The sequence below is a fragment of the Urocitellus parryii genome, chromosome 6 (genome assembly GCF_045843805.1).
Source record: "Urocitellus parryii isolate mUroPar1 chromosome 6, mUroPar1.hap1, whole genome shotgun sequence".
Classification (NCBI taxonomy): domain Eukaryota; kingdom Metazoa; phylum Chordata; class Mammalia; order Rodentia; family Sciuridae; genus Urocitellus; species Urocitellus parryii.
In genome coordinates this window covers 157,490,179-157,508,534 of record NC_135536.1, presented here as the reverse complement: position 1 = coordinate 157,508,534, position 18,356 = coordinate 157,490,179, and the positions used below count along the sequence as shown (strand labels likewise).

At 45.7% G+C, this 18,356-nt stretch overlaps 1 protein-coding gene across 1 annotated transcript in view; it reads right to left on the bottom strand.

The window, feature by feature from the left end:
* Positions 1–16,118, bottom strand: part of Ovol2 (ovo like zinc finger 2) — a 30,864-nt gene extending 14,746 nt beyond the window's left edge. The window contains exons 1-3 of the mRNA XM_026400720.2: positions 16,019–16,118; positions 15,118–15,341; positions 31–220 (exon numbers count right to left, since the gene is read on the bottom strand). Coding sequence (XP_026256505.1) covers positions 31–220; positions 15,118–15,341; positions 16,019–16,118 — 514 coding nt within the window. The remainder of the gene's footprint in view (positions 1–30; positions 221–15,117; positions 15,342–16,018) is intronic.
* Between the last annotated feature and the right edge of the window lie 2,238 nt (positions 16,119–18,356).

The following is an 18,356-nucleotide window of genomic DNA, read 5'->3' as shown; positions in this document are numbered from 1 at the left end:
TAATAGCAAAGCACACGGCCCCAGCCTTACCTGTGTGTGTGCGGACATGCCTCTTCAGGTCAAAGGTGTCGTTGAAGCCCTTGCCACAGAAGGTGCACAGGTGTCTCTTTACCTGGTTGTGGCACTTGAGGTGACGGTTGAGCATGCGCTGCAGGCGGAAGCCTTTGCCACACAGGTCACAGCTGTGAATCACTGAATCATTGCACGTGCCTGTGGTGTACTGGGAGCAGAGAGAGGTCATGAGTGTCCAGGGAAATGACTTGGGGGACCTGCCTCCCTGTGTCTCTAGGTTTGCCTGGTAGTGGTGGCTTCTTCCCCCTACAACTTCCAAGGGGGCTTGGTTTTGGAGAAGGAGAAACAGTAACTGGCAGATCCTTCTGATGCTCATTTTCCCCTTCTCTCTTAGAAGAGACCTCTGGTTTCTAGCTCTGCATGCTGTCTTACAACAGCCTTACAACAAGATGTGACCACGTGACCAGCTGGCTGATTAAATAGAAATTTCCTTAAGGGGGAAAGAGTGGCTCCAGCTGGTTAAAGACCCAACAGCCACTTTGGATCATGAGGTGAAAGTAAGGGCTAAGGATGGAGAAGCAGAAGAAAGGAATCTGGCTCCTGTTGTAGATAACTCAACCGATTATTTCCTCCTTGTACCTCTTTGTGCTCCATCCATTAAGACATGAATCTGGGTAGGGCTTATGACCACTGGGACCAACAGAGTGCAGTAATAATGTGTCAGCTCCAGTTCTTAAGGGATTTTGCAGCTTCCACTGCTGCCCTCTGGGAAGCCAGAGGCCTTCTAAGAAGTTCAAGGCCACTATCTTCTGAGGAAGCCCAAGCTAGCCATGTGGAGAGCCAGAGGCCATAACACAGTGCCAGATATGGATAAAGCCTCCTTGGATCTTCTCACTTAACCCAGGGCTGCCACCAGCTCAGTGAGTGACCCCCGCTAATGCTATCCAGTATATACTGCTTAGCTGAGCTGTGTCCAGTTTCTAATCTACAAAATCAAGTTCAAACAAAATGATCACTTGGGGAAGTGATTTAGTCAAGACCTCACAGCTTCATTATGTGTAAAATTAAAATCACCAAATTCAACCTCCATTGGAATTGCAGAGGCTTTTCAACTGCATTTGCTGCCTCTAGGAAGGAAACTGAATCTCTAGCTATATAATGAAAAAATGCAGATCTGATAGATTCAAAAGTTACCAGATCAGATGCTTTAGAAAATGGATTCATTGCTCTACTGAAATTCTGTTCCCCTAAGGGCATCACTCCCCATTCTCTGTAACATGGAGCTGGTAAGGACTAGGCTCCACATTTCATAAGTCAGGAAATAGACTAGGAGTGTAGCTCAGTGGAAGGGTGCTTGTTTAGCATGTGTGAGGACTGGGATTGATCTTTGGCACAGATATATCCCATTGCAAAGAAAAGCCTATCTTTATTTAATCATCATTAGCAGGAAGAGCTGGTCCTTTCCTGGCTCCACACTAGCTTCAAATATCTTCCTCTCATCATCTTAGAGGAGGCATTGCCTCCTCGAAGACCTGGCTCAACTGCTCCCTGGCTGATACCACCTTCTCCAAATATGGCTGCCCATGTCCAAACTGTTCTTCACTATCCCCCTTAAACTAGTGCCTCTCAGAGGGTACCCACATTCAAGGGAATTCCAGGGAGATTGTTAAAATGCAGACTCTGGTTCAGGAAATCCAGTAGAGTCTGAGGTACTGCATTTCTAGCCAGTGCCCAAGAGTTGCTCCTGTAGATGGTATTTATGGCACTTGAAAAGTGGGTAGCTCAGTTGTAGAGTGTTTGCCTAGCATATGCAAGGCCATGGATTCACTCCTTAACACTTAGAAAAGAAAAAGAAAAAAGCGAGGCTAGACTAGAACTCTAGCCCTGAGTTCAGTAGTCCTCCTTTGGCATCCTTTGGGGATTGGTGCCAGGACTCTCTGCAGATACCAAAATTTGTAAATGCTCAGGTCCCTTATACAAAATGGTGTAGTTTTTACACATAACCAATGTACAACCTCCTATATAACTTAAACCATCTCTAAATTACTTATAATATCTAATACGATGTAAATGCTATATGAATAGTTGTTAGATATATCGTTTAGGTGACATTGGCAAGAAAAAAAGGTCTAGGGCTGGGAATATAGCTCAGTTGGTAGAGTGTTTGCTTCACATGCACAAAGCCCTGGGTTCAAACCCAACAGTGCGCGCGCGCACACACACACTCCGCCCCCACAAGTCTATACATAATTCACTACAGACAAAGATTTTTTAAAAAATATTTTTAATAGGCAGTTGATTGAATCCACAAATGTAGAAACTGCCGACAGAGAGGGCTGGCTGTACTCCATTCCACTTCATTCCAGAGGTTTCATTAGGCACACGGGTTCCTTTAGAGTTCACACGGTCTCCTCAACTCAAGGCCTTGAGGACAGTCACTAGTGTCCACTCACATTCCTACCTCCCTCCTCCCTTCCCAGCGCCCCAAGGCTAGCCCTGGGCAGGTGCAGTCAGTGAGTGTTGACAGGCAGCTGGGAACAGATGGCAGGATGCAGGAAGTCTGGAGGGAGGCATGAGACCCCAGAACAGGGTTTTCTAGTTTGCCTCCTCCTCTTTTTTTTTTTTTGGTGGTTATGGGAATTGAACCCAGGGCCTCACACAAGCCAGGCAAGTGCTCTACCACTGAGCTACACCCTGGCCCTTCAGTTCTTTCTCATTTGCTTGGAGTTTAATTTTTCTCAGTTAACACTGAAATGGTCGGTCTGAAACAAGCCCTGTGCTCAGTCAGTATTGATCTGAAACAAGACGGCTCATTGCCACTGTCCAGCGGGAAGCAGAGAAGTCAACAGGCAACTGAGATCTGACAGGCCAGAGGCATCTGGGGCAAGCACCAACTCCAGATGCGGAGTCCTGGGGAAGATGCTTCCAGAGAAAGAGGGCCCCTCGGCCATGCAGCGATGAGGAGGAACACAGGTAAATGGCAAAGAGTGTTCGGGGAGAGGAGAGTGGGAAACAAGGGACTATGTGCGGTTCAGTGGGGGCAGCCAGAACCTGGAAAGTATTTAATGGAGAAAGTAACAGTAATGGAGAGAGGTAGGATCCCCTCAGGGATCTACCTGGGCGACCCTAATGGAGCTGAGAGATATATATAGGAGGGCACCCCTGGAAGGCAAAGGATAGTCACAGGGGTCAAGTTGGATGACCCAACTGGTTGGCCATCTTGGACCCTCTATTGGCACACAGGGAAGTGCTGCTGCCCTGCCTCTGTCCTGCCTCTCCCCGAGAGGAAGGGGCTGACTCTGGCCTGAGGAAGACCCAGCCATGACCAAGGTTTTCCTGGCACCAGGACATGGTCGTCTCCTTGTCTGGCAATTCCCATCCAGATCACTACCTCCCTTCAAGGGATTTCTCAGAGAGGAAACATGTTCCACAAGTACTTTGAGCTTCTGACGGTCTCATCCACATAAGGTAAAGGTAAAGTGAGAGATAGTGAGGGGCTAATGAAAAAGAATAGAGACAACTCACCCTCCCTCACAATTCCAATATAAAGTCTGTAAAACTCCAGGGCTGTCTTTTTTTAAAAACATTTGTACCTACATTGAATCTAGGGGTGCTTTACCACTGATCTTTACATCTCCAGCCCTTTTCATTTTGAGTGAAGGTGTTGCTGAAGTTCTTCCGGGTGGCCAAGGCTAACCTTGAACTTGTGATCCTCCTGCCTCACTGAGTCACTGGGATCATAGGCATATGCCACTATATGAAGCTCCTAGAGCTGAACTGTCTTTTGAATGTCTTGTCAACCACAATTAAAACCTGAACACTTGTTTACTTTTTATTTACCTTAATCTTTTTGATAAATTCCTTTTATTTTCTTCCCCTTGTGTTGCTAGGGATCAAACTCAAGTCCCCTTGCATGCTAGGCAAGTACTCTACCACCAAGCTACGTACCCAGCCAATACTTTTCTCTTTTTCTCCTTTTTTTTTTTAAATCCCTCTAGTATAGGGACTGAATCAAGAAGTGTTCTACCACTAAGCTACACCTTTGTTCTTTTTATTTTATTTTGAGGCAGGGTCTCACTAAATTGCCCAGGCTGGATTTCAACTTGTGATCCTTTAGCCTCAGCCTCCTGAGCAGTTAAGATTACAGATGTGCACCACCATGCCCAGCTTTCCTGTGGTTCTCCTACAGCGGACGTTGAAATTCTCCAAGTATCCTGCAGCAGAGGTTATTTTCCCATTTCTCCAACTTTTTGTAAACCCTACTTCCTGGCATTGAAAACAGCCACCACTGAGACTCCTTTAGGGAATTCACTGGGAGGTACACCCTACCATTCACAAAGCACTGCATGCCACCCTTATGACCAACACAGCCACCAGATGTTAACAAATTATATTGAAAGCCTAGAGAGAGACGTGTTCAAAGAAAATGCAAGGTTAGTTAAGTGGTAAAATATTATGGTTGATGAAGTAAGCTTCTGCCAGACTATCAGCAGGCCTGCCAAACTATTTCACTTCTCAGAAAGGAAGGGATATTTGCAATATAAATTCCTAAATAAAAAATTTATTCCAAAAAGTGTATTTCACATCTTGTGCCTTGAAATTTGGTCTGTGATAATAATAGCCTGAAAACTACTTATATGTCCATCAGAAGGTACTTATTAAAAAATGATGGTAGACCCACTCAATCAAGGCAACTAGGAAAAGACTGGAGGCAGGGGCAGTTCATATCAATTGCCAATCCTCTGAGTGAGCCCTCTTGGATATCTAGTGTAGGGAAGGCCCTGGAAGACTCCGGCCCCAGGTGCCGTCTAGCTGCAATCATAAGATAAATTCCCAGGTAAATTACTGCCCAGCTGAGCCTTTGCAAGTAGAAGACCCAATATAGATTATTTTTAGTTACCAAATTTGGGGTTACTTGTGTATCAAGACTGGGTAAACTGGAACAGTAATAAATGTATCATATTCTTTCCAGAATACCAAATCTGTCACATTTCATAAATATTTATTTATTTATTTGATTACTTACTGTATTCATTTTGGTGCTGGGGATGGAAGCCACAGCCTTGTACATGCTAAGCTCATTCTCTACCACTAAGCTGCACCCCCAGCCCAGATCTACCACATTTCTGGAGTTCTCTCCCAGGATGGGATGCATGACACAAAACATTTTCTGATTCCTGGAAGGGCATCACTTGAGCCAGAGGACCAATTCTTCCCTCCCCAGGTCACATATTTGCTCACTGGGCACTTTTATTATGTTTACACAAGTCTGTACCAAACACTCTACCTCCTAAAAGTTCAAAGGAGAGTTTACCAGTCTTCCCTTATTACTCCACTCTACAAATACTATACCAAATTACATCTGAGATATAAACTGAGACCTAAGTCACATTTTGGTCATATTGGTTATGATTGTGGAATAGATACAAGAAATGCTGAGGAATCGGATGAAAACCTAGCCCTGGTTATTTGTGTGATGTGAAATGTCATTTAATATCCCTGGGTCATAGCTTCCCTATATGTAAAAATATTAAATGGTCCTATGTGATCTCTTTAGCAGTATCAGGAGCTAACAGTAGGGTTTGTTTTCCAACTTTCTAAGCTCAATTCCTTCTCCACAGCTTACAGTCTGAGGGATATAGGTGAGTTACATAACCTCTAAACTTTAATTTCATCACTTGTAAAATATGAATCATGATATTTGCCTCTTGGAAATAAATTAAGGAATTAAGGAAGATAAGCTACTTTAAAAAGACTTGGCACTTGTTAAGACCTATTGCAGTTAAACCAGCTCCAAAAATCTGCGATCCTAAATAAAAGGTAATTGGTCAAAATCTTTAGTTTCTCAGTGTGCTTTTGAATTTTTCTCTCTGCAGCTTTAGAACAAGAGAACTAATCTTCAGTGTGAGCTACAACCCCCCCAGTCCTTCATCCACAAAGCTGTAATCCCAAAAGCTCTGAAAACTAACATTTCTTTTCTATCTCCCTGGGCAGTGAAATCTGACCCGAGCTGATGTGAAAATATGCACAGACTTTATTCTGTGTAGTGTCAACATTCATGTGTTTTGATACAGAAATTATTAATGCATTTAATTATAGGATACTGTTCCAGACCTGCCAAGGGTGGTATTTACATCATGCTACTTTCTGAAAAAGCCTAATAGTCTCACCCTGAATCCAAAATTATCACTTTGTAAAGTCTTATTAATGAAGTGGGGAAATTACCCTAGAGGATGGGAAATGACATCAGTCTGGAAATTAATTCAGGGCAAGAAAGATGAAGAGCAAATAAGTAATTTTCCAAGTTTGTTTTTTTTATATTTATTTTTTAGTTCTTGGCGGACACAACATCTTTGTTGGTATGTGGTGCTGAGGATCGAACCCGGGTCGCACGCATGCCAGGCGAGCACGCTACCGCTTGAGCCACATCCCCAGCCCAATTTTCCAAGTTTTTGGCTTGTCTTATTCTTCTACTCATAGTCCTTTCTCTGCAAGAGCTCTGTGTGTATGCATGTATTCATTCATTCATTTATTCATTTATTGGTACCAGGGATTGAACTCAGGGGCACTTGACCACTGAGCCACATCCCAAACCCTATTTTGTATTTTTTTTCTTTTTTTAATGAGAAAGGAATAAAGTAGAGAAGAGAGAAAGGAAGGAACACATTTTTTTTAGAGAGAGAGAGAGGAGAGAGAGGAGAGAGAGAGAGAATTTTAATATTTATTTTTCATTTTTTGGCCGGGCCGCACGCATGCCAGGCGAGCATGCTACCGCTTGAGCCACATCCCCAGCCCCCTATTTTGTATTTTTTTAAGAGACAGGGTCTCACTGAGTTGCTTATGCCTCATTTTTGCTGAGGCAGGCTTTGAACTCCGGATCTTCCTGCCTCAGCCTCCCAAGCCTCTGGGATTACAGGGTACGCCACCAAACCCAACTCAGTTTTTGTTTTAAAAAACAAACAAAATTCCCCTCAAGTCCTTCTAAAAAGAACAGGCTTCTGCAGCAAAACCAAAATGATTATTGTATCAGGGCTGCGGAAAATGTCAGGAGCACCCAGGGAAGCAGGGATCTCACCTGGCTCTATGACCAACTTCAAAGCGGGCTAAGATCACTCACCTGTCAAACTTCTAAAGAAAAACCAACAAAACGGGGGAACAATTCCATTTTCCATTATGATTTTTCCACTAGACCAGTTTATTAAATTAATGGTCCTAGGACTGGGGATGTGGCTCAGTGGTACAGTACTTGCCTAGCATGCATAAGGCCCTGGGTTCTATTCTCAGTACCATTAAAAAAAAAAAAAAAAAAAAATCAATGGTCCTATTTACTGTGGAAAGATACTCGGAGTTCCAGACTACCTTCCAGTGGCCATTTGGACAAGATTTCCACTGACATGTTGCCTATGCTTGAATGCTCACAGCATGCTAAGCTAGCATATTTTCCCAACTTCTTTTGAATTCAGATTTCCCTCCATTTAACATGTAGGCTGAGACATCACAACTTCCCTAACAAGGCAGAATACAGAACCTCAAAGGCAGAGATGATGAAGGGAATACCTCCTTATAAGCCAGAAGATAAAACCAAGGCTCAAAGACATATAAACTGTCTGTGGTCACCTGGCCTCTAAGGTACCCACATTGAGATTTTTAAAAGTGAAACTTGCGTTATACTCTCCTCAGTACAGGTCAGGGCAGGACAGGTCCATGATCTGGGACTGATGTTGGAAAGGGGGAGAAGAAATGCACCTTATAGTTCAACTTGTATCTCCACGAGGAACAAGTTCAGATTCCTTAACATCAGATTCAATAAAGGCTGAAGTGCCAAAGCTACATGTTGACCATGGCTGTCATATCGGATGGTGTAGTTGTCCCACAATGCACAAAAATGCTAAAATAAAGATTCTTGGGTTGGGCTCTGCCACTAATGACGGTGAGGAATTCAATAAAAACTTGAGATAGAATTTTTCTATCACCTCAGAAAATTCTATCCCAAGATAGAAACTTAGAGCCCATGGATAGAGCTTTGGCTAACTGCAAAGAATTCAATGAAAATTTTCTGGGCTTTTCCTTTCTTACTCGGAAAGTAAGGAGTCTGGACCATATAAGTTTCCAAGTTTCCAGCGGTGAACCCTATGATTGGACAATCTCAGTATCAATTTCAACTTCTTTTGTTGGGCCTTCCTGTACTATAGGGGCTAGAGAGCTGCAAACTACATTTCCCAGACTCCCTGGCAGCTATAGTTTAAGAGGAGACTTGGATTCTACCAATTGCACACATTTATTGGGGGATTTGATTTCAACCCTGAGTTAACTGGGCTTCTGCCCAATTCCAGGCAGGAGACAGTCAGCTTACACTCTTCATTAACAGAAGCATCAAGCCATAGAGGCAGCAGCTTCCTGGCTGGGCAGCAGCCATAGTTCCACAAGTGACTTAGTTTCTACAGTGGGGCTCTTAGGATCATTCCTGAGAGCCCAATTTGGTTCATTTAGTACCATTTAACTACTCATTCTTTTGTTTTAATTAGCTGCTGTGGATTCTATTATCTGCAATTAAACTCACGCCATCCCTTCCAACAATAAAAATCCACTTCACCTTCATGCAAATTTAAAAGTGGTCTGAGGGGCTGGGAATGTAGCTGTTATAGAGTGTGCTTCGTATGTGCAAGACCCAGAGTTTCATTCTCAGCACAGCAAAATAAATAAATAAAGGCTAAATTACTTTAAAAAAAAAAACAAATAAATGAATAAATAAATAAATTAACTTGATAATTCATTCTTAGCATTTTTCCAGATCCCCTTTTCCTCTTCTTTCCTGTGTTTTCCTTCAATGCTGTCACTTGTCTATGGACAATTGTCTTCCTTGCCTGCATTCTTGTTCTGTGTTGATTTGTACCTTCCTATGAGTCAGGCACTACTGCCAGGTGCTGGGAAATGAGCACAGTAGGCAGTATTCTCTGGCTTTGATGAGAACACTTTAAGGAGTCTAGTCAGAGTGCTATAAAACCTGTAATTTCAGCAACTTGGGGGAGCTGAGGCAGGAGGATCACAGGTTCAAGGTCAGCCTCAGCAACTTAGTGAGATTCTATCCCTACTTTTTTTCTTTTTTTCTTTTTTAAGGGCTAGGAATGAGGTAGTAGAACAGTTGCCTAGCATGCAAGGCCCTGGGTTGAATCCCTAGTACTGTTAAAAAAAAAAAAAAAAAAAATGTCTGGTTAGTCAAATATACAACAGGAAGATAGTCAGCAAGTTTCACTGGGGAGAAAGGAAGGGTATTCAATTCTGCCTTGGTAGATAGGTGACAAGAGGCAGAGTTTCGAGACAGAACTTATGTTCCCTTCTAATATCAAATCAATAGGTTTTTTAAAAACAGCCTAAAACCATGTTTCACAACAATGCTTAGAAATAACTAATTGGCTATCACTGGAGAATTTTGGTTAGCCAATTAATTATCTTCATTCATATATAACAGTAAGGATATGATATGTCAAGATCATTGTATTGTCATGTGCAACTAATAAAATAATGAAAAAAAATAACAGAAAGGAATCGAGCATTCTTCTGCCTTTCCTGGATGAACTGTCCCAATAAGAAACCAAATAAGGGGCGGAGGTTGTGGCTCGGAGGTAGAGCACTCGCCTGGCATGTGTGGGGCACTGGGTTGGATCCTCAGTACCACATAAATATAAAATAAAGATATTGTGTCCACCTATAACTAAAAAAATAAATATTTTTTTTTTAAAAAAAGGAAACCAAATAATAGATGGGGGAAGTCTCTCTGTAAAAAAAATGGGCTTGGGCTGTAGCTTAGTGGTAGAGCGCTTGCCTAGCATACGTGAGATATGATTCTCAGGACCACATAAATATAAACAAAGGTATTAAATAAATAAATGAGCCAGGGGACTGGAGATGTGCTCAGTAGTGCAACATATGTTTAGCATGCACAAGACCCTGGGTTCAATCCCCAAAACCACACACATAAGAAGAAGAAAAAAAAAAAGACATATGTAAGGGCTGGGGATGTGGCTCAAGCAGTAGTTCGCTCGCCTGGCATGCGTGTGGCCCGGGTTCGATCCTCAGCACCACATACAAACAAAGATGTTGTGTCTGCAGAAAACTAAAAAATAAATATTAAAAAATTCTCTCTCTTTAAAAAAAAAAAAAAAGACATGTAAGCTCATAAATGAAGAACAGAACTGGAATATCACTGTTTTGCAATATCTGATAATCCGAACTATTTAGCCACTGAGCATAACAGTTGCTAATAAATATTCAGTGCCTCTTGATGGAAATATACAACCCCACAGTGACATATTCTAGCCAAAATAAAATAAATCTGGTCAAGCATGTAGAACAGTACTACCCAATACAACTTTCTAACGGTGATCAAAAGATTCTATTCTGTACTGTTCAATACGGGAGCCACTAAAAAAACAGCTAGCGTGGCCAAAGAGCTTAATTTTTAATCTTACTTAACTAAAAAGCCACATGTGACAAGGGCTATCACACTGGACAGTACAGCTGCAGCGCCAAATACCCATTTAGAGAAAACAGAGAGGACTGAGGAATGTTAAAACCCCTTGGTGATACATTCAGCAAAATCCAGACTGTTGGGAACTCCACAAAACAATAACCCATTTCTTTAACAATTAACTTGTAAGGACATAAAAAGAAATGGAGGGAAAATGCATCAATTAAAAAAGACTGAAAAACGTTGCCAATCAATTACAATGTGTAGACATCATTGTAGACCTGGTTAAGCAAACTGGGGGGGAAGTAGGAATTTATGAGATATTTAACAATAGTTCATGTGGGTGTGATCATGTATTTACCTATTAGAGGTACATTCTGAACTATTTATACTCGCAATACAGTCAGGCATTGCTTAATGCCAGGGATATATTCTCAGAAAACCTTGTTAGGCAATTTCATCATTGCGCGGGCATCATAGAGTGTGCACTTACACAAACTAAGCTGGCTAAGAATCACCAGACATTGTAATCTCCGGGGACCATAGTTGTATATGTGTGTAGTCTGCAGTTACTCCGTGCATGACTTAGAGTGACGTCTGAGATTTACTTCAAAGTCATGGGTGGAAGGATAAAGGGAGGTATGTATGGCAAGACTGGTCAAGGGCAATGGTTGTTGGGGCTAGATGACAGATACATACCGCTCTGCCTTTGAAATTCTCCATAATTAAAAGTGATGGGGAAGAAAAAGAGTACTCCAAGTTCATATATCTGTCACGACTGGAAAAGTCACACTAGAGAGATAGGTAAAAGACTGAGAGTACTTTCAAAGAATTCTAAACTCAGCTGTTTTGTTTTTGGATACTGGGGATTGAACCCAGGGTGCTTTACCACTGAGTTACATCTCTAGCTCTTCTATTGTTGAGACAGGTTCTTGAAAAGTTGCTTAGAGCCTCGCTAAGTTGCTGAGGCTGGCCTCAAACTTGTAGTCCTCCTGCCTCAGCCTCCTAAGTCACTGGGTTTATAGGCATGTACCACTGTGTCCACTAAACTCAATTTCTTTTACCCACAGGAGGAGCCGAAGGAAGAGAGAAAAGTACAGGATGGATAGAACAATTTCACCTGTTAGTCTGTATTTGATTCTGGATTCTCCTAGCCACACTGGGGAATAAATAATATCAGTCAACTGAATTAATTCCAAACTTTGTTTCTGATAAGACTCTGGACAAAGGTAATCAGTATTTTCTGGGTTTCTCTAACCCACAGCTGGAGATCTACAAATGGTTCTATCACAAAAGGAATCAAAGAGACCTGGCATGAACACTGTCCTAGATATACGTTATCTCCCCACCTCAATCTGTTTTGTAAAATTACAGAATCCTCGGTATTAAAAAGACAGTTTCACAACTTGCCCTGAGGTCCACAGTCAAAAGGCAGCTGGGATGGACCACATTTCCTAACCTGCCTCCAGGACTCCTTTTCTGATCCCCTCACCACATAAACAAGAGCAGGTTGCCAAATCCCAAGTCCCTATAGCAGGCAACACAATGTTAGACCTTAGCAGACCTTGCTGTATGTCACTGTCAGCCAACTCCCTGTTAGACAGTTTGTGCATGCACAAAAGTGCTAAATATTTTGCATTTGTTATCTAACTATTTAACCAACACCATGCTTCCAAGGCCAGTTCTATTATTTCCTCATTTTACAGATCAGGGAAGAGGCTTTGAGGAAATAAACTGTCTATGAGGACAGATGGTAGGATTTGGTTTTCCTTCTCAAAAACCTTCCAGAGCTTCTTCTCCAGGAGCATCCATGCTTCTTGGCTTGGCCCCCTGAACCATCTCACCCTGTCCTCCTTTTCCAACCTTATACTTCCAACTCTCCCCAACAGCTGCGTCTCCTATCATTTAGACACCAGAGCTCTGAGTCTTTTCCTTACTCAAGCTGTGGGGCTCAGCCCATACCACCCTAAAGCCTGCCCTGCCAGCAATTTCCACAGCCTTCAAATCCATGTCAAGCAAACTTCCCTATTTGGAAGTGATCACATCTTTGCCTATGCTTGGAAGTGATCACATCTTTGCCTATGCTTCTGGTTGGACATTCATTCTCCTATAATAGTTAATAGTATGTATGTTTCCCCACCAACCCAAATAGTATCTACAGTTACTGGGCACATACCATGTTGCACCTTTAACTTATTTATTCTCACAACTATCATTGTTAGCCCCCATTTAACAGATAAGGAAACTGAGGCCCAGAGGATGAGCAACTTGCTCAAGGTCACAAGCTAAGAATTGACAAAGCTGGAGCTTAGATGCTTCACCACAACTGAAAGAGGATTCTAGAAGGAACACCCAGATGGGAGCGTTTTCATTGCCTTGCATACTGCAGGCACTCCATAAAGTAGGATGGTTTGTTGCCTCCCTGTATAGGATACAATGGCTCAAATTTGCCCTTACTCCTATCATTAAAGCCCACTGCCTAGTGAGGTATTAAAGCATGCCATCAGGCTGGGGACCCTAGCTCACGGTAGAGCACTTGCCCAGCATGAGGCCCTGGTTCCATCCTCAATACCCCTACGCCAAACAGCAATGCATCATGAATGGTCCTCATCCTTGAATGGCTTTCCTTCTCTTCCACTTAAGAAACTAATTCTTTTTTTTTTTAAATATTTATTTTTTAGTTTTCGGCAGACACAACATGTTTGTTTGTATGTGGTGCTGAGGATCGAACCCGGGCACACGCATGCCAGGCGAGCGCGCTACCGCTTGAGCCACATCCCCAGCCCAAGAAACTAATTCCAAAAAGAAACTTAGCATGCCTTGCAAAGAACTTTAGAATTGCACAACATGCTAAACTGTGGACAATTTGATCAGTAATTTGAAAACCCACCAATACCATGGCTGATATTCTAAAGGATCAAAGAATACTAATACTAAGATTTCTCTCTTTGAGTTAGAGGCAGAGAGAAGGAACCCTAATGCTATCAGTAAATAAAAACTCCCTGGGAAACTATGGAGAGAAGGATCCTTGTAGACGGCACAGGAGCAAACTACACCAGACACACCCTCCCAGCTCCCAAGAACACAGTGACTGATCTTGGAAATGATTGATTTATTCCCTTAATCCAGGGTTCCAATGGCGATATTTGCTTGGGGAAGGAAAGAAAGCCCTCAAATGTTAGATAAGGGACTAGATCTCTCTCACACCTCCCAGTTTCTCTTCAGGGGATTCTGGGCAATGTGGGGTGGGGGGACAGAGGGGCAAATTGGCTACAGTCCCTCCCAAAACAACGGTTGTGATTGTCTCTTCAGGCTGGTGATAAATATGCAAGTGGGACACTTTGTAGAATTTCCCAAAGGGCAGAGCTACCAGCCTCACGCAAACCGTTCCCACCCACTTAACCCCACCTGGCCCAGAACCACCACAGGCCAGCTGACTTTGAACCTGAGCAACACTCTTTACTGCTAAACAGCAGGCGCAGTTGACAATATCCTTTAAAGAGGTCTTTCCTCCGGATTCTAGCTCTAGCCTCAAACCACAATTCATAACCAAATGCAACCCCGCCTACCCCTGAGTCAAGCCCCAGGAGCCAGGAATGTGCATGGGGAGAGGGACTGCCTCTCTCAGGAAAGTTAACCGCTGCTCTCACAACCCCCAGCTAATGCCTGTATTCTCCACCCCAATCTCCCCCACCCCCCTCTCCGGCCACGGTGGCAGGACCGCCCTAAAGTTATCACATACTTTGCAGAGTGGCACAGTAGCCCACCACGCTAGAAACCCAGGTCAAGTGATTCATAAAACACCACCCCCTACTTCTGGCTGGCTATGAGTCCGTAGAACGGGATTCCTTAATCCTTTGAGCAGGCGATCATGGAACGTCTACCCAAAAAAGCGCACATGGGCACCTAAATAATGTTGCCTACAATTCTAGAATTCTTGATGGAGCGCGAAGCACGACAGTTAAAGGGAAACAGACGCTCCAAACCACTGGGTTAAAGGCTCTAAAGAAATTCTTATGTGAACCCTTTTATCCATCAACTTAATTCACCAAGATTTGAGACAAACAACGAATCAAAGTGCCCAGTACAGGCCTCCCGTCTAAACACTCCACAACTGGTACTAGGAATAACTATGGTTGCAGAGGCCCACTGTGTGCTAAGCTGCCTCAAAACACAAAGGATATGAAACTCTAAATCACGTGGCGCAGGGGGCTGCGCCCCAGAGGATGGAATTTTTGAAAGCCCTCGTTCTTTTTCTTTTTTTTTTTCCTGACCCTGCAATCCCAAAACCTGGTTATGAGTCAGGCCTTGTGCGTAGAATGGGCTGCTAAAGGGAGGAAGTGGTCCTTGATCCCTCTTGACAGTTCTAGAGGCCACTATCGGCGTCAGGCGGGGCCACCCAAGAGGACTGAGTCCGCTTTGGAAGCGGGTCCACTGGGCGAAGCGGCACGGGAAAGAGGACGCGCGGAGAAGCCCTGGCCGCCGCCCAGAGGCAGGTGCAGGAGCGGTGTGACCCGCCAGCTTGGGGCGCGGATGCTGGGGTGCGCGGGCGGGCGCGGCAGGGAGGGGCGCCGGCCCCGGGAGCCCGACGCCAGGGCGTGGTGCAGGTGGCGGCGGGGGCAGAGTCGACACCGTACCTTGATTTTTGACCTGGCAACCGGGCGCTGCTTTGCTGCCAAGTGTCCATCTGGGTCCTCGGCGTCGCGGGGCTCGGGGGTTTCGCGCTCCAGGGCGCGCGGGGACAAGCTGCTCTCGGCGCCTCCAGGTTCCCCGGCGCTGCTGCTGCTGCCGCCGCCGCTGCTGCTGCCGCCGTCGCTGCGGCAGTCCTCGGGGGGGTCGTGGAGCAGACAGCCCAGGACCACTGCAGAGGGAGGGAGGGGCCGCAACCGATAGACACACACACGCGGCGTCAGGCACGGGCGCCCGCGGCAGTTTGACCTGCGGGCGGTGCCGCAGCCACCGCCCCGCCCCGGACCTGGGCACCAGGCCAAGTGGGCAATGTCGCCGGGGTATGCGAGTAAACACCCATTTCGGCCCCTCGAACTACTTTGGGGTGCTGGGGTCAGATCCTTAGCCCCAAACCGGTGCCCACGAGGAACTGAGGGTCAGGCGCGGCAGAGGACCCCGCGCGCCAAGTTTCTTGTGCCCGGGGAGGCGACTCCGACCTCTTCCAATCTAGCTTTAGAGGGGTTGGCGGACCTTCATGCACCACCACCCCCCTTGAGGACGTGGGATTGAATGTATCCCTTTTTGGTTTTCAACCTCCTTCCTGGGCCACCTCCGCCCGCGCGGCAGCCAACGGTCCTGCCGCCGGGCAATTAGAGGCTCCCACTAGGGGGAAGGGAGCGCAGGGTGTCCCAGGCTTTCCAGCCTCACTCCCCTCTTTTCTCCGCCAGGAAGACCCTAGCGTCCTCCGCCCGAAAGAAGGAGATGAGGTGGGGGGAACCCAGCCCCGACCGATGAGTACAGAGAGCTCGTCCGCCCCTTCCCCCACCCGGAGAGCCCCGCGCCCAGGCCCGGCCCCCGCGCCGCGCTCACCTGGGATGTAAGCGTCTGCCCTTTTTTCATCCGGGAGCTCATCCCAGCTGCGGACCGTGACTCCCGGGCTCCTCCTCTTCACCAGGAAGACTTTGGGCATGGTGGGGTCCCTTTGCCAGGCTGAGGCCCCCTCCTCTCGACTGTTTCCCGCTAGGGGCTGAGGTGGCGGCTGGGTCCCCAGCTCCCGGCGGTCAGAGCCCACCTTCCCGCCTCGCCTGCCCTCTTCCTCTCCCCCCCGCCGCGGCGTTGCCCGGGCCTCTCCCCCGCACTCCCGGAGACTCCCAGCCTCTGGGCTTGGCGACACCTAAGCCTTAAATCGCGGGTGAGACCACGCCGGGAAAAAAGTTTCATAAGGTGGAATAGAAAAGGCACCAGGAAACTTGGGAGTGAGCATGCGCCCTGCAACATAACGGTGTCAACAAGCTCGCTACCTGTCCGACCGGTTCCGGCGGCCGGGGCTGCCTGTTCCAGCCCTTCCTTAGGCATGAATGTTTGCAAAAGAATTTAACGTCTGATTCTTCCCCCCTCCTCTTTTTTAAAAAAGAAGGGCATTTTTTATTCAGCCCTCTGCCCCCTTCTCCCTTTACGTGCATCTCAGAACGAACTCCTCGAGGTAAACCGCAGGTCTGCTGCCTGGGACACCCCTCCCCCGAGTTAGAGCCTCCCGGGAGTTGGCCCCCACCTCCCGAGTGGATCTGTCTCAGACAAGCAAGCCAGAAAATGGCTCGATTTCTCTAGACCTTGTGGATCGCTCCAGAGGCTTGCTGAAATTTTGGTGGTCGGAAGTGGGAGGCGGTCGAGAGTCTCCTCGGGACTCTAACCTGGTAAAGGGGAACGTGAGGGTTTAAGCTTTCCGGTTGTCTGCAACAGAATACACAGTAATAAAAAAAAATTAAAAGGTAGCCTCTTTGGAATATGTGATTTTACTAATTTGTGCCACACAATCTAAGAAAAACAAGGTTTGCTCCTTCAAAGCAACGTCCGCCTCAAGACCTTATATCCCAAGAGCCCCTTTACCCCAAATAAATACATGGTGGAAACAAAAGCCCAGTGCAGGTTATGCAAACGCAGCTTCAAAGCAAGTCTCCAGTTCTCGCCTACTCACATTATTGCCTCCCCTAACCACCTGATCCCCAAATTCTAAGACTAGAAAATGCATTTCAGGAAGTCAGGAACTGAATGCAGTTACACCCTCTTTCTCCTCTTTACCGGGGAGGTGGCTGGAAAGTTTTGTTCTTATTTTTATTTGCATTTCTCTATCTACTTTATTCCTGGAAGGGGGAGGAAAAGAAAGAAGAGGGGTTGGTAAAAGATGTTAAGTTTCTAAGGGCGGTACGCTCGTTTTGGGAGCGGCGCTGCCCCTTCCATGGCCCAGTTCCGATACGCCCAAGGCAACCTGCCCTGCCTGGTCACTGTAGGTGCCCCTCTCTGGGGTACCAGCTCCTGGGGGTTGCGGAGTGGGAACATCTGGCCAGAGGTGTTCTAGCGGCCGCAGCTCACTCGGCCGGCGGCCTCACCTGTCTGTAACCTGACCTGCTGAGCGCCCAGCCCAAGGGGCGGGGGAATCAACACAGCGGTTTTCCTGGTCTTCTTCCGCCTTGGAATGGCCTTTGGGGACACCGCAGCCTGGTAACGGATTTCTCGGCTTGGCTGGCGTATTCTCAAGGCGCACGGCGAGGGGGCGCAGCTTTGCCGGGGTTGTGGAGCGGACAGGCGCGCCACGGCTCCAGACCTGTCTTCAAGTATTCGCCCTGTCTGAACTCCAGATTTTCTACGAGAAAAACGATCCAAGAATGAAAGGGACTTTGATCCCTGTGAGCCAGAGGAGGAGGAGGAGGAAGACATTTCTACAGCAGCACAAGAAAGGAGGTTTCTTTCTTGGCTACAAGGCTGATGGCGCAGCTTCTGGGAGACTCTGCAGATGTATTTTTATCTGCTAACGAACTGGAGATTTGCTAGAAAGAAGGCGCTGGGTTGAATGAAAGAGTAAAAAAAGCGGGGGGGGGGAGAGAGGGAACTATGCCATCAGACTTATCCCTCATCTTCAAAAAATTTTAAAACCTCGTTGAAAATTCCTATTTTAGGAAAAAAAGGGCAGTCAACCCCATTAGTAAAGCTTTAAAAAAAAAGATTTCAAATCAATGAAAAGACCACTTTATCTATTTCTGTTACTTGTGAAGACTATAGAAAAAAAAATATATGCCACAATGAAACCACTATTCTGTATAATTATTATGCACTAATAAAAACTTTTTAAAAAAATTATAGAACAGTGGATATATATGCCTAGAAACCTCAAAAAACACAAGTAAATTTAAGGATTTGGAAAAGAAGAATA